A 16,736-nucleotide genomic window follows, 5' to 3' on the forward strand; every position below is an offset into this window, starting at 1 on the left:
CTTACTAATCAAGAACCTATCATCCTCTGCTATAAATATATCTAATGAATGGCCTCCATAGCAGTCTGTAGCAAAGTATTCCACATATTCACCACCCTCCAGCTAAAGAAATTCTGCCTTATCTCTGTTCTAAAGGGACGTCCTTCTATTCTGAGGCTATGTCCTCTGGTCCTAAACTCCCTCATTATAGGAATTATTCTCTCCACATCCACTCTACCTAGGCTGTTCAATATACAACCTCATTCTTCTAAACTCTAGTGAATACAGGCTAGCGCCATCAAATGTTCCTTGTAAGTTAACCATTCATTCCTGTGATCATTCATCTGTCATAAACAGTCAGCATTATGAATGTGACAAACAGTTCTGAACATCCCAGCCAAAAGAAACATCATCCGTAAACCTACTCTGTCAAGCTCCAATAATTTTGTATGCTTCATTAACATTACTACTCATTCTTCTAAACTCATAACCATAGACATCACAGGACAATTCTCCCATCTTAGTAACCAAATCAGGTGAATATTCATTGCAGCTCCCTTATCCTAATTTAGAGCCTTTCTTGAGTTGGCAGAACACACTGTGTAATATTCTAGATGAGGTCTCAATAGAATCCTGCACAATGCAGCAAGGTGACTCTACTCATGCACAAGCCCTCTTAAAATAAAGATCCATCACTGTCATTGTTTTAATTATCTGTGGGTATATCTTCAATGACTGATATACAAGGACCTCTTAGCACCTTTCAATCTCTCAATCCAAATTACTGCACTTTTCTTGATCTTTTTATCCATGTAGATACCTATCCTTTTTCTATATTTTTTCTACTGAGTCCTAATACATTCCAAGAGGGCAAAGCCTCAATACAAAGACATCCACTTAGACCAGATATGAGGAATTTCTTCAGCTAGAGGGTGGTGAATATGTGGAATTCCTTGCTACAGACAGCTGTGGAGGTCAGTCATTGGGTACATTTAAAATGGAGGTTGATACATTCTTGATTAGTAAGGGCATCAAAGGTTACAGAGAGAAGGCAGGAGGATCAGGTTGACAGGGATAATAATCAGCAACAATGGAATGGCAAAGCAGACTTGATAGTCTGAATGGCCTAATTCTACTTCTATGATTTATGGTCTTAATCAGTTAGCCTTCCCTTTTTGCTTCTCTGGACCTTCCATGGAAGGCACATCGGCATACATGTACTTTGATAATAAATTTACTTTATATTTTGATATCACCTCCTCAGCCAAATCAATGTCAACTGAACAGCTGGAGTCCAAACACCAACTCTTGTAGCATCACACTAATTCTAGTCTCCCCATTAAAAAATGGCCAATTTATTCTATCCGTTTCTTGTCTATAAACCAAGTGCTCCAATTTTTTGATTAAAGACAAAAACTGACTACCACTAAATTGAGAATGAATACAGAAAAGAACATAACAATTTTGAGAAACCATGTTAATGATTTTTCATAATTTTGCTCTGAAAGATTACTTCAGAATCACAGAACATTTACAACGCAGAACATATTCGTTTTCACATTATACCTGTGTCAATCATTAAAGAGCTACTTTATCTAATTCTACTTTATTGGATTAAATGACCTGCAGGGTTGCAAACACCTCAAATACATATTAAAGTACTATTGAAATGAAATTAGTGTTTTTAGCTTCTACCATCCTTTCCTGCATTAACTATCTGACCACTGAGGAATATTTACCTCATCTCCCCTCTAATCCTTTTACCAACTACTCTCTACCGTGGTTTTTGACATCTCTGCCAAGAGAAATCAGTCCTATCCATTCAACTTCACTGGTCACCTCAGCTTTATACAATATAGTTACCAGAATCAGATTATATACTTAATGTCATTCAGTACTTTTCTCTACATTTACTTATCATGTATTTCATTGTACTGCTGCTGTTAAGTTAAATTTCACAACATATGCCAGTGATATTAAATCTGATTCTGATTCTGAAAATATCCTAGAAACAACCCATAACAAAAGTTTCACCAAGCTGCTTAAGGAGCTACCACAGCAGGTGAGAACACATTTTCATTTTAAGATACAGCTACAGAACAGAATGGAGAATCAGATACTTGGCAAGGAATTGACAGAGTTTATGACTCGTCAACAGGAAGAAACAGATTGATGGGATTTTACTCTGAATTGACAATTTTCTCAAAACCTCTTCACTAATCCACTAATAAATTACAACATTTTACCTTTAAACCATCTTTAGGAAGGCGGTAACCAAATCTTGCTGGGAGATCCTCAAAATTCTGTGTTTGATTATCAATGGAATACTGAAAAAAAAATTCATCCAAAAAGAATTAGAACCCCAGATAGTCAAGCTAACAATTAAATTTGTATTTATATTTAGACACAAAGCTGGTCATATTAAAATGTGCAAATTGACCCTGTTACAATGTGGGGAAAAAACATTTTGAAGTGTCAGTACATCCCAAAGCACTCTACAGTCAATTATCTATTTTCTTCAAATACATGGGAAACCCAACTGTCAATCTGAATACAGCAAGGTCCCACAAACAGCAGTGATAAAATAATAATTTAAAATCATTAACTGAGGAATAAATATTGACCCAAGTCAGCAGGAAAATATACCCACTCTTCTTTGAAAGTGCTATGAGATTTTTCCATCTAGAAGTGTTTCATGATCAAACAAACAAAAATCAAAATGCACATTTTTATTAAGATACATCTTAAAATGGTGATAATCATCATTTATATATTTATTCCTGGGATTACAGGCAACATAAAAAGAACTATTTTAGGCTTTCCTGAGCACAATCACTCTCTTCTGGAACCATGGATAACTAACCCACTCAGATTTTGTGTATTCAGAGATGGCTGAAGAAACTAAAGCAGGAAACACACACTTCCACACGTGGGGCTTGTGATACCTCACTAGACAGAAAGGCTAGCAGCTTATGTGGTAGAACACTCCCTCATTACTTACACTTTGTCTCTAAGGAATTGTGAATCATGGCTTCAGAGCTCTCAATATCACCCCAAATGCTACCTCTTCCAGCAGTCATGGGCTAAATATTCTTATGAGTCGCTAGGAATGTTGCATTTCTTCAGTGAGATTTTGAGTACATCCTTGAATCTTTTCCTATTTGCCTGGTAGTTGTTCTCACCATTGAGAATAAAATGGAGAGTTCATTTCAGAAGTCTGACATTAGGAATGCTAGTGACATTACTTGTACAACATAACTATAACTAGGCCCTCAAAATTTGGGACTCAAGCCTGGGCGAAGACACCAGCATTAGTTTGTTTAGTGTTGGTGATTTGCGTCAAGTCAGAGATCTTCACCTTCAAATACCCTTCACTGATGAATTCAAGATCCTCAACCAGACTTGGGTTGATTGATGGAAAAAGGATACTCAAAGACCACGATCTGAAGTGGAAAATCTAACACAAGGAATGGGACTGTGGTTAATGTGCCTCAGGTGGCAATGGAAGTCTTCAAGTACATGTGGACCATTTTGGTTACCCCAAAAATAAAACAATCATCATGATCATATACTCAAAACCAGAAATTCTCAATTGTACTAAATGCAATTCACAGGTTAATATGGTGAATACCAGAACCCTTAGATTGTAGACCCACAATTCAATCACTGCAGTATCGCCCAAACTCAATTTCATTGAGCAAACCAATCATTCCTCCCTTCTTAACTCAATCACTGATGCCAACATTTTGCAATTTATATTATTTTGAAAAAGGGTCATACTTACTGCTAGAATGTCACCTTCCACAGGCCACAGATGGAGCAAAGCAATAAAATACACCATGAAGCTCACATGAATCTGTGAGGCAGATAAAATCAATAATCCCAACGACAAAATCATCTTCAGAAGTAGTTGTTACCACACCTATTCAAGAGAACAAAAGAACAAATAAGAAATATTATATTTGGACATATCATCAGAGCAGCACAGTACCATAGTGATCGGCATAATTGCTTTACAGCACCAGCTGTAAGATTGGGGTTTGATTCCTGTTTCTGTCTGTAAGGAGTTTATCCATTCTCCCAGTGACCACATGGATTTCCTCCCACATTCCAAAGATGTATGGTTAGGGTTCATGAGTTGCACGTATGCTGCCAAAAATGTGTCGACACGTATGGGCTGCCCAGCACAATCCTCACTTAATTGATTTAATGCAAGCGATACATTTCATTGTATGTTCTGATGTACAAGTGACAAATAAAGCTAATCTTTTCCTATCTCTTGCAGTCATTGATACACGGACAAGAATTTATTACTGTACAGTGGAATGAACAAAGTAGTGTGCCACAGGATTAGTGTGGGAGTCCAGCTAGAATGAAAGGGAACTAAAGAGACTGATGACAAAGTAGTGATTCAAAGGGACAGTCAAGTGAACAATAATAAATTTCAAAGTTTCTGGGCAATTTGAACAATGTGGAAACCACAAACTATTCTACAGATGAGAAAGGCCGTGGCCAATGGGATAGTTAGTGAGGGGTTACACTTCTTCCATTATTTATTTTACTTCGATGACCCAAAACTACCATTCCGTGCCAATGGGTTTTGGGACTGCCTGGTAAAGGAAGCCACTGAAATAAAACTAAAGGAAAAGAAATTTAACAAAATCAAAGGTCTCGTTCCAGGAATTTGATTGTAAACAAGGTGGGAGGGCAGAAGCCTAATTGAATGAGGACTAACCAATTAACAGGGACAGACAATGGGAGTACAAATACCACCGGACCAGACATGCCCAGGAATCATCCCTGAAGAAGATGGTAGAGTTTGTCTTCAAAACATCAGTCATAATCAATAGCTAGAAGCCTGATATGAGTTTATTTATCTGGTAACTTCTTTCCACAACAGAGCTTAGAACATAGCTGTATCTGTTTTGAGAGTAAGGCATGGAGCATGCAAACAACTTGGCTGGCACACATTTCAAGATTTAAGATTGTTCATGTCTTTTCCAGTACACAAGTGTAAAGGATAACAATTGTTACTCTAGATCTAATACAGCACAAAAAATACAATAAGATAAAGAACACAATAATAAAAAACACAATAAATATAAATTCATAATATATTGTATACTTTGATTGTATGTCCAAGGCACAGGAGTTGCTGCACATAAGGTGACTCTGACAGGAAATTGTAAGTAGTGGTGGATGTGGGTATGGAGGGCTAGGTTAGTGCGTGAAGGTGTTTGTTGATCAGCCTTACTGTTTTGGGAAAGCAACTGCTTGAGTCTGGTGGCCCTGGCATGGATGCTACGCAACCTCCTCCCTGATCGGAATGGAACAAGCAGTCCATGAGCAGAGTGGGTGACATCCTTCATGATGTTACTTGGTACTTTCCTGACACCTTTCTATATGTACAGTGGCATGCAAAAGTTTGGGCACCCCGGTCAAAATTTCTGTTACTGTGAATAGCTAAGCGAGTAAAAGATGACCTGATTTCCAAAAGGTATAAAGTTAAAGATGACGCATTTCTTTAATATTTTAAGCAAGATTACTTTTTTTTTTATTTCCATCTTTTACAGTTTCAAAACAACAAAAAAGGAAAAAGGCCTGAAGTAAAAGTTTGGGCACCCTGCATGGTCAGTACTTAGCAGCACCCCCTTTGGCAACTACCACAGCTTGTAAGCACTTTCTGTAGCCAGCTAAGAGTCTTTCAATTCTTGTTTGGGGGATTTTCACCCATTCTTCCTTGCAAAAGGCTTCTAGTTCTGTGAGATTCTTGCATGCACTGCTCTTTTGAGGTCTATCCACAGATTTTCAATGATGTTTAGGTCGGAGGACTATGAGGGCCATGGCAAAACCTTCAGCTTGCACCTCTTGAGGTAGTCCATCGTGGATTCTGAGGTGTGTTTAGGATCATTATCCTGTTGCAGAAGCAATCCCTTTTTCATCTTCAGCTCTTTTTTTTTTACAGACAGTATGATGTTTGCTTCCAGAATTTGCTCGTATTTAATTGAATTCATTCTTCCTTCAACCAGTGAAATGTTCCTCATGCCACTGGCTGCAACACAAACCCAAAGCATGATTGATCCACTCCCATGTTTAACAACTGGAGAGGTGTCCTTTTCATGAAATTCTGCACCCTTTTTTCTCCAAACATACCTTTGCTCATTGCCGAAAAGAAGTTCTATTTTAACTTCATCAGTCCACAGGACTTGTTTCCAAAATGCATCAGGCTTGTTCAGATGTTCCTTTGCAAACTTCTGATGCTGCATTTTGTGGTGAGGACACAGGAGAGGTTTTCTTCTGATGACTCTTCCATGAAGGTCATATTTGTGCAGGTGTCGCTGCACAGTAGAACAGGGCGCCACCACTGCAGAGTCTGCCAAATTTTCCTGAAGGACTTTTGCAGTCAAACAGGGGTTTTGATTTGCCTTTCTAGCAATCTTACGAGCAGTTCTCTCAGAAAGTTTTCTTGGTCTTCCAGACCTTAACTTGACCTCCAACGTTCCTGTTAACTGCTATTTCTTAATTACATTTTAATTACGCTTTTCTATCTTCTTATAGCCTTCTCCTGCTTTGTGGCATCATTTATTTTAATTTTCAGAGAGTTAGGCAGCTGCTTAGAGGAGCCCATGGCTGCTGATTGTTGGGACAAGGTTTGAGGAGTCAGGGTATTTATAAAGCTTTGAAATTTGCATCACCTGGCCTTTCCTAATGATGAGTGTGAACAAGCCGTAGCCCTAACAAGCTAATTACCGGTAAGGTCGGAGACCTTGATAAAAGTTATCTGAGAGCTCAAAACTCCTGGGGTGCCCAAACTTTTGCATGATGCTCCTTTCCTTTTTTTCCACTCTAAAATTGTACAAAACAAAAATAATACACTAATCTTGCTTAAAATATTGAAAAGAATGTTTGATCTTTAACTTTGACTTTTGGAGATCAGTTCATCTTCTACTCACTACTCACAGTAACAGAAATTTTGACCGGGGTACCCAAATTTCTGTATGCCACTGTACAAGACCATAAGACATAGAAGCAGAATTAGTCCACTCGGCCCATTAAGCCTCCTACGCTATTCCATCATGGTTGATTTATTATCCCTCTCAACCCATTCTCCTCCCTTCTCCCTGTTACCTTTGATATCCTGACAAACCAACAACCTATCAACTAATGCTTTAAATATACTCACCGACTTGGCCTCCACAGCTGTTCATGGCAATGAAGTCCATTCTCTGGCTAAACAACTTCCTCCTCATCTCTGTTCTAAATGGACACCTCTCTATTTTGAGGCTGTGCCCTTTGGTCCAAGACTCACCCACCATAGGGAACATCTTCCCCTCATCCACTCTGCCCTGGCCTTTGAATATTCACTAGGTTTCAATGAGATACCTCCCTCATTCTTCTAAACTCCTGAATGTAGATATTAAGAAAGAGGATGTGCTGGAGCTTTTGGAAAGCATCAAGCTGGATAAGTCACTGAGACCAGATGAGATGTACCCCAGGCTACTGTAGGAGGCGAGGAAGGAGATTGCTGAGCCTCTGATGATGATCTTTGCATTATCAATTGGGATAGGAGGGGTTCCGGAGGATCGGAGGGTTGCAGATGTTGTTCCTTTATCCAAGAAAGGGAGTTGAGATAGCCCAGGAAATTATAGACCAGTGAGTCTTACTTCTGTGGTGCTAAGGTGATGGAGAAGATCCTGAGAGACAGGACTTAGGAACATTCAGAAAGGTATAACATGATTAGGAATAGTTAGCATGGCTTTGTCAAGGGCAGGTCTTGCCTTATGAGCCTGACTGAATTTTTTGAGAATGTGACTAAACACATTGATGATGGTAGAGCGTATATGGATTTCAACAAGGCATTTGACAAGGTACCCCATGCAAGGCTGTTGAGAAAGTAAGGAGGCATGGGATCCAAGGGGACACTGCTTTGTGGATCCAGAACTGGCTTGCCCACAGAATGCAAAGAGTGGTTATAGGTGGGTCATATTCCGCATGGAAGTCGGTGACCAGTGGAGTGCCTCAAGGATCTGTTCTGGGACCCCTGCTCTTTGTGATTTTTATAAGTGACCTGGATGACGAAGTGAAGGATTGGGTAAGTAAATATGTTGATGACACAAAGGTTGGAGGTGTTGTGGATAGTGTGAAGGGCTGTCAGAGGTTACAGCGGGACATTGATAGGATGCAAAACTGGGCTGAGGAATGGCAGATGGAGTTCAACCCAGATAAGTGTGAGGTGGTTCATTTTGGTAGGTCAAATATGACGACAGAACATAGTATTAATGGTAAGACACTTGGCAGTGTGGAATATCAGAGGGATCTTGGAGACCAAGTCCACAGGACACTCAAAGCTGCTGTGCAGGTTGGCTCTGTGGTTAAGAAAGCATACAGTGTATTGACCTTCATCAATCGTGGGATTGAGTTTAGGAGCTGAGAGGTAATGTTGCAGCTATATAGGACCGTGGTCAGACCCCACTTGGAGCACTGTGCTCAGTTCTAGTCACCTCACTATAGGAAGGATATGGAAGCCATAGAAAGGGTGCAGAGGAGATATACAAGGATGTTGCCTGGATTGGGGAGCATGCCTTATGAGAAAAGTTGAGTGAACTCAGCCATTTTTCCTTGGAGCAATGGAGGATGAGAGGTGACCTGATAGAGGTGTATACAGTGACGAGAGGCATTAATCGTGCGGATAGTCAGAGGCTTTTTCCTTGGGCTTAATGGCTATCATGAGAGGGCAGTGTTAAGGTGCTTGGAAGTAGGTAGAGTGGACATGTCAGGGGTAAGTTCTTTTCAAAACACAAAGAGTGGTGAGTGCATGGAATGGGCTGCCAGTGACGGTGGTGGAGGCAGATACGATAGGGTCTTTTAAGAGACTCCTGGACAGTTACATGGAGTTCAGAAAAATAGAGGGCTATGGGTAACCGTAAGAAACATGCAAAGCGCAGAAACAAATATCACTGTGATGGTTGTACGCTCTAGTATCAATTGTTTGGTGACCATAAAGTAAAATAATTTCTGAGGTAAAAACACGTTCGGCACAGCTTTTTGGGCCAAAGGGCCTGTACTGTGCTGTAGGTTTTCTGTGTTTCTATGACATCCAAGGTCTTTACTGGCTTGGGGCTGGGTCTCTGGCCATGCACAAACAGAAGTGCTAGCTGTACACCTCAACTTGACCCCTGAAGCTCACCAGTCACCATAAATTGAAAAGATCTCCATTAGCTATGAGGATTAGTGTCACTCTCACAGGAAGTTTGTTCGAAGAGTCTGCTAGACGTGGATTCAGCCAGCTGCATCAAAGCTACAAGCCTTCAGACTATTGAGGATATCCTCAAGAAGTGGTGCCTCTTCTCATTACTATCATCAGGGAGGAGATAGAGGAGCCTGCAAATAATGCAGGAATAGCTTCTTCCTCTCCATCAGATTTTTGAACAGTTCATGAACCCTTTTTCATTCCTTATTTTTGCACTGTTTATTTTGTGATTTATAATAGTTTTAATGTCCTTGCACTGCTGCACAACAAATGTTATGTCCTGTAGGACAATGACTAAAAAAAATTATTCTGACTGAAACTTCAACAATGTTCAAGAATTTCAACATCAGTCAGGCCAATACATCCAATTTGAATGACAACCCCATCATCCTATACTAATTCCCTTAATTCCATCTGCAGCATGTCATCCTCAAAATACATTACTATTTTTCATCTACGCACACCAACAGCACCTCACAAGACCATAATCTCTGCTTGTGAGAACAAGGGTCACATGAACAGGAACACCTGCAAGTTAACCCACTCGTTATCTAACTTGGGAAAGAGATCAGCACTGCCTCACTGTTGGGGGGAGGGGGGGTTAACTCTGGAATTCCCTACCCAACAGTATTAGAGTACCTCCAGTTGGAGGACTGCAACTGTTCTAAGGATGAACTCTGTACTTGGATTTTCCTTTTTCTATACCACTTATTACTTCTTCAAAGAATTCCAACAGACTTGTAAGGCAAGATTTTCCCTTGAGGAAACCATGCTGACTACAACTTACTGTCTATGTGTCTCCGAGTACCCCGAGACCTCATCCTTAATAATCAACTCTAACATCTTCCCAATGACTGAGGTCAGACTAACTGGCCTATAGTTTCTTTTCTTCTGCCTCTCTCCCTCTTGAAGAGTGGAATGCATTTGCAATTTTCCAGTCTTCCTGAACCATTCCAGAATCTAGTAATTACTAATGCCTCCACGATCTCTTCAGCCACTTCTTTCAGAATTCTGTGGTGTACACCATCTGGTCCAGGTGACTTACCTACCTTCAGACCTTTCAGTTTCCCAAAAACCCTCTCTACTTATGGTAACTTCACATACTTCATGACCTGACACCTGGAACTTCCATCATACGGCTGGCTAGTGTCTTCCAGTGAAAAATACTTATTCAGTTCATCCACCATTCCCTTTTCCTCCATTATCAACTCTCCAGCATTATTTTCCAGCGGTCCAATATCCACTCTTGCCTCTTTTACACTTTAGTATCTGAAGAAACTTTTGATATCTTCTTTAATATTATTGGCTAGCTTACTTTTGTATTCCATCTTTACCTTCTTAATGACATTTTTTTATTTGGTTCTGTTGGCTTTTAAAAGCTTCCCAATCCTCTGTCTTCCCACTAATTTTTGCATTATTATACGCACACTCTTTGGCTTTTATGTTGGCTTTAACTTGTTTTGTTGGCCACCACTGTGTCTTCTTTCCTTTAGAATACTTCTTCCTCTTTGGGATGTATATATCCTGTACCTTCCAAATGGCTTCCCGAAATTCCAGCCATTGCTGCTCTGTTGTCATCCCTGCCAGTGTTCTTCTCCAATCAAATCTGGCCAACTCCTCTTATGCCTCTAATTCCCTTTACTCCACTGTAATAGATACATCTGACTTTAACTACTCCTCAAATTTCAGGGTGAATTCAGTCATATTATGATCACTTTCCCCTAAAGGTTCTTTCACCTTAAGCTCTTTAATCGATGTTGATTCATTACACAACACCCAATCCAGAATAGCTGATCCCCTATTGGGCTCAACTACAAGCTGCTCTGAAAACCAATCTTGCAGGCATTCTAGAAATTCCCCCTCCTGGAATCCAGTACCAACCTGATTTTCCCATCTACCTGCATGTTGAAGTCCCCCATGACTATTGCAACATTGTCCTTTTGGCATGCATTTTCTATCTCCCATTGTAATTCGTAGGACGCATCCTTACTACTGTTTGGAGATCTGTACAGAACTCCCATCAGGGTCTTTTTTACCCTTGCAGTTCCTTAGCTCTATCCACTATGATTCAACACTTTCTGACCCTATGTCACCTCTTTCTAATAAGTTAATTTCATTTATTACCAATAGATCCCTTCTGCCTTCCACCCTGTCCTTTCGATACATTCTGAATCCTTGGACATTACACTACCAGCTATAATCTTCTTTCAGCTGTGATCCAGTGATGCCCACAACAACATACCTGCCAATCTGCATCAGTGCTGCAATTTCATCTATCTTACTCCGTATACTGCACACAAATATAACACCTTCAGTCCTGTATTCACCTTTTCCGATTTTGCCTGCCTTTTACATCTGCAGCTTACCCTGTTTCCCCTATCAAAACGTTCTCCTCACTGCACATTGCCTCTGTTTGTAAACCAACTACCTCATCTTCAGCATTATTATCCACCTTTCCAATGATACTTGATGCCTATCAGGGACAGGCAATAAATAAAGGTGAATTCATTGAATTCTAATTAATATTTTGAATTATCCATTGTTTACATACAAGATTAGCTTTATTTCTCACATGTACATCTAAGCATATAATGAAATGCGTTGCTTGTATCAACAACCAGCCCAGTCCAAGATGTGCTGGGGGCACCCCACAAGTGCCACCGTGTTTCTGGAGCCGACATAGCATGCCCACAATTCACTAACACACATCTGTACGCCTTGGAAATGTGGGAGGAAACCACAGCACCCAGAGGAAACTCACACAATCATGGAGAGAATGTACAGACTCCTTGCAGATCGTGGCAGGAATGAACCCCAATCTTACAGCTGGCACAGGAAAGCGTTATGCTAAACACTTCACTACCCTGCCACCCTGACACATCAGAATGGCCATACATACATACAGCAAAGTACTTAGTTAACCATGATTGAAAACATCTGCATGACTAGCCCAAACAAGATGCTGTGCTGTTTCTTTGATATCCCTGTGCTTGAGGACAAACAAAGATAAACTGTGCTTGAAGCCTCTGGCCAATTCAGTCATTCATATCATTTGATTCAGCAATTTTCAATGTACAGCACAAGGAAAATTCAATCATTCTGAGAAATGAACTTGACATTCTTTCCTTCAAGTTAGGTCAACCTATAATGGATGTTGCAGTGTCAGAATTTCAGTTGTTTGGATAAAGTCTTAAACTGAGGCCCTGTACATCCTGCATGTTGGATATAACAGTATCATTGATTTTTCCTCTGAAGAAGAGTAGAGGGCAAAATTCCCAAGTGACCTGGCCAAGATTTAAACTCCAACCAATAAAACAAGCTTTCTAGTCACTGCTGTTCGCCAGGTCAACACATTGCTATTTACTGCAATTGGCTGCATGCCACCTTTTCTGCAATATAAAGAGCTTATATTTCTTAAGTACATTACTGTAACATGCTTTGAATCATACAGAGTTTGTAAAAGACATTTCGTAAATGAAAGTCTTTGTTATGTAGATCTCACTAAAGTTTAAACACTTAAAGAATTAGGAGTTCATTGTTAATCCTCATATTTATTTTTGCTTCCACATAATTTTAAATAATTACTAAATGAGTAAGCGACAGTTTGATTGCCAAAAGAAGTATCATAAGGAAATGAAATCGTCTCTGCTTTCCCCTACAGCAGTTCCACTCTATTGGACTAAATTACTTTCATGGCCTGTTGCTCTCAAGATCACGTTCAGTATTAAAAAAACTTGCAAAAACAACAAGAAAGTGAAGTTTAAGAAGCATGATGCTACCACAGTGGGCCACATCCCAAATAACAATAAGTTGGAGTACAGGAAGGAGGTAGAAAGCCTAATAGATTGATATAATATTGATATAATAGATGCTGAAGATGTTCTATCGGTCAGTTGTGGAGAGCGCCCTCTTCTTTGTGGTGGCGTGCTGGGGAGGCAGCATTAAGAAGAGGGATGCCTCACGTCTTAATAAGCTGGTAAGGAAGGTGGGCTCTGTCGTGGGCACAGAACTAGAGAGTATGACATCGGTGGCAGAGCGGAGGGCGCTGAGTAGGCTACGGTCAATCATGGAAAACCCTGAACATCCTCAGCACAGCACCATCCAGAGACAGAGAAGCAGCTTCAGCGGCAGGTTGCCGTCAATGGCAGGTTGCTCCTCTGACAGGATGAAGAGATCATAACTCCCCAACGCCATTCGGCTCTACAATTCAACCACCAGGGGCATGACATGTTAAGTGCCAGGGTTAGGACTAAGCTCAAGTTACCACTCAATGCACTTTAGTAAACTATTTAAGAACTTTTTAAAAGCTATTTATTAATGCTTTTTGGGAGGGTGATTTTAGATGCATATCATATTTATACTGAGTTAAATACTGTATGTAATTAGTTTTGCTATAATAAGTGTATGGGACACTGGAAAAACGTTGAATTTCCCCGGGGATGAATAAAGTATCTATCTAACAACCTTTCCTTCAAGGTCACAAGGCAAGAGAGCTGGTCAGCTCCTGTTTATGTCAATGGTGCTGAGGTCAAGTGTGTTGAGAGCTTCAAGTTCCATAGCTTGTCATAGTTCAGCCACACTGATGCCACAGCCAAGAAAACTCACCAGAGCCCCTACTTCCTCAGGATGCAAAAAAAATATAGCATCTCCGCTTGGACCCTCACCATTTAAAAAAAATTGAGGCACTGCGGATGCAATTGTGCTGCCCATAACTGCAAGAAAATGCAGAGTTGTACACACAGTTCAGCATATCACACAAACCAGCCTCCCCTCCATGGGCTGTCGACATTTTTCCCCACCTCAGTGATGCAGATCCCACCCACACCAGGCATTTCCCTCCTCCCACCTCCTGTTAAGCAGAAGATACAAAAGCCTGAAAGCAAGTACCACGAGGCTCAAGGCTTCTATTCCACTGACATCCACAGATAAGATTGAAAGAGTTCAGAGAAAACCTACAAGGATGTTGCCAGGACTTGAGGGCCTGATACGTACATTGATATTAGGGGTGTGGATGACTATGGTCCGGTGCAGGTCAATAGGACTAGGCATTTTAAATGGTTCAGCACTGACTAGATGGGCCAATGAGCCTTTTCTATGACTATCACATTGTTTCCTACATTCGCAGCTGAGCTGCTATATCCAAAATAAAATGTCCTTGTCTAAATAGTGCATCACAAATGGGATAAATTCTCCATGAGAAATTTCATGGCTTTAATTTGGATTAGATTAGCATTTTTTAAAAATGGGGTGTCCAAGGAGGGGTAGACCTCTGGTGAAGGGGCTTAGGTCCATTCTAGAGCAGCTCACTCATCCTGTGGACCCCAATGTTCACTCAGCTCTCACCTGTGGCTCCTCCAAGTATGTGTTTGCACACGACAACAGTCACAACCTGGTTTGACAGACAGGTAAAACCAGGTACAGATAGCTGGTGGGTCTCATACCCTGGTGAGATGTGAAGTCAGCTCCAACAGACAAGGCAGATGAGATCAGTGTGATCCAACAATCAGGAAGCAGGTTCTGTATTATTCTCGGGGACTAAAGGGCATGACAAGGCACAGCAGTCATGGTCATCCATCGCAACCCCAGTTGTGATGACTACTCGTACCACTGGACCCAGACTTCAGAGGTCAAGAGAGTGGAACTCCCCAGTGCAACATCCTTTCCACTTTAAAAACTCTCCCCTGTAGTTTCTTTTTTTTTGTTATCACTGGATATGACGGACAACCAATCAATCAGCATTTTAAATAATGAACATATAAAATTCAGTAATACAAACATTTTGACCATCTGTAATCATACACTATTCAGCATGCACATGATACTTCCCAAAGCTTGTGCTGTCTGCCTCATGCCAGTGTTCAGAACAGCTGCTCAAGGCGAGAGAGAAACAATGAATGGGAGAAGAGGAACCAGTAGGCATGGCTCACGTGGGAATCAGCAACATTGGGAGAACTAGGAAAGTGGTTCTGCTGAGTTTGGGATTTGAAACAAAATCTTGTCAGGAAATGAGGTCAGTGAAATGTGCATGATTCAGAGTTTTATAGGAAACAAGTATACATTCTGGACTGACAGAAGAGTCTTTTATTCTGTTGAGATGACTAAATTTGAATGTGTCTTTCAACATCAGTTGTTATTGGTGAATCAGATAAATAGAGCTGCACTTGGATCAATATTAGTACTGTACAGTGGTGGGAGGGGGTAAGTAGTAAGTGATAGGGTTAGCAAGTGGCAGATGAAGTACAATTGGAGAGTTTAAAAAAAAAGTATTACTGAGATTGTACCCAGAAAGTAATGACATGATCAACACTGGGAAGATTGTAAAAATTTACTTCCTCTTGCTGAAAAGTCCAGAATAGGGACTCAAATTATTAAGGAACTGCTTGGTTATGAATGAGATGAGAAAACATTTCTTTCCGTATAGAGTTGTAAGTGTTTACAATTCTACCAGTGTTGTGGATGGTCAGAATTTTTTTAAACACTAGAGAGTAGTAGAGATGTATGATGAAGATGGTCAGTCAGCCATGAACCTTTCCAACTAGTGAAGCAATTCAAAGAGTTATGTAGCCTCCTCCTGTTTGTTGTTTCTTTGTTGAGAAATTTAATACAAATGAGGATACAAGATCCCGGTAAAATACCTTCAAAACTAATTTTGAATCATGATTTGCCCTTTCCAATCATTGTTCAGTTTTAGTAGGCTGTGATTATACTTCAGTCTGATGCCCAGACATTTGAAGAGCAAAGGTATCACTATTTTAATATGTGAACAAAGTGATCACTTTGAAGTAAGTTCTATTCATCTGTATAAGAAAACATTCGCACAAGTGAAACTGTTTAAAATAAACACTTGGATTTCTGTAAGTATCTGTCAATGGATTATGGATTTCGGAGGGGGAAGGAGGGCACTAAAGAAGATCAGACAGGGTATAGTACATTAAGGAAAGGGATTCCAGGAGATGGAAAACTGAGGGTGAGCAAGATCAAGGGCAGGGTGAATGGCTTAAGAAACTGCAGAAGTCACCAAGTCTGTCATGAGTGTATACATGTATACTGGGATGCATGCAGATAGGCATGATTTAAAGATCTTCTATGCTGCACTGAAAATTGTCTACAGCTCCACATCATCAGGATCATCCTTAGTACTGATGGGAACACACTGATCATGGACAAAGAAAATTCTTTACAAGTGAGCTGAACACTTTAGAGTTCTGAATCGTCCTTCAACTATAAATGATGTAGCCATCAATCACCTGTCCCAAGTATCTGTCAATGAAGCACTGGATGCTCCAATGACCTTAGCTGAGACCCAGAAAGCAATACATCAGCTCTCTAACAGCAAAGTGCCTGGACCAGATGCAATATCGTTGAGGTCTACATAGAATGTCGAACAATGCTAACAGAAAAGCTCCATCAGCTCTTTCAACTCATGTGGCAGCAAGAGAATTTAAAGGTGCACTCATCACCCACCTTTGGACTGTCAGCTAAAAGGGAAACCGACAGTCCTGCAACA

General features: G+C 40.4%; 1 protein-coding gene across 1 annotated transcript in view; it reads right to left on the reverse strand.

The window, feature by feature from the left end:
- Nucleotides 1–16,736, reverse strand: part of rnf13 (ring finger protein 13) — a 269,744-nt gene that overhangs the window by 205,082 nt on the left and 47,926 nt on the right. Inside the window, exons 2-3 of the mRNA XM_059993239.1 lie at nt 3,764–3,901; nt 2,226–2,306 (exon numbers count right to left, since the gene is read on the reverse strand). Of these exons, the coding sequence (XP_059849222.1) occupies nt 2,226–2,306; nt 3,764–3,877 (195 nt within the window). The 5' untranslated portion in view covers nt 3,878–3,901. The remainder of the gene's footprint in view (nt 1–2,225; nt 2,307–3,763; nt 3,902–16,736) is intronic.

The sequence above is a fragment of the Hypanus sabinus genome, chromosome 2 (genome assembly GCF_030144855.1).
Source record: "Hypanus sabinus isolate sHypSab1 chromosome 2, sHypSab1.hap1, whole genome shotgun sequence".
NCBI lineage: Eukaryota > Metazoa > Chordata > Chondrichthyes > Myliobatiformes > Dasyatidae > Hypanus > Hypanus sabinus.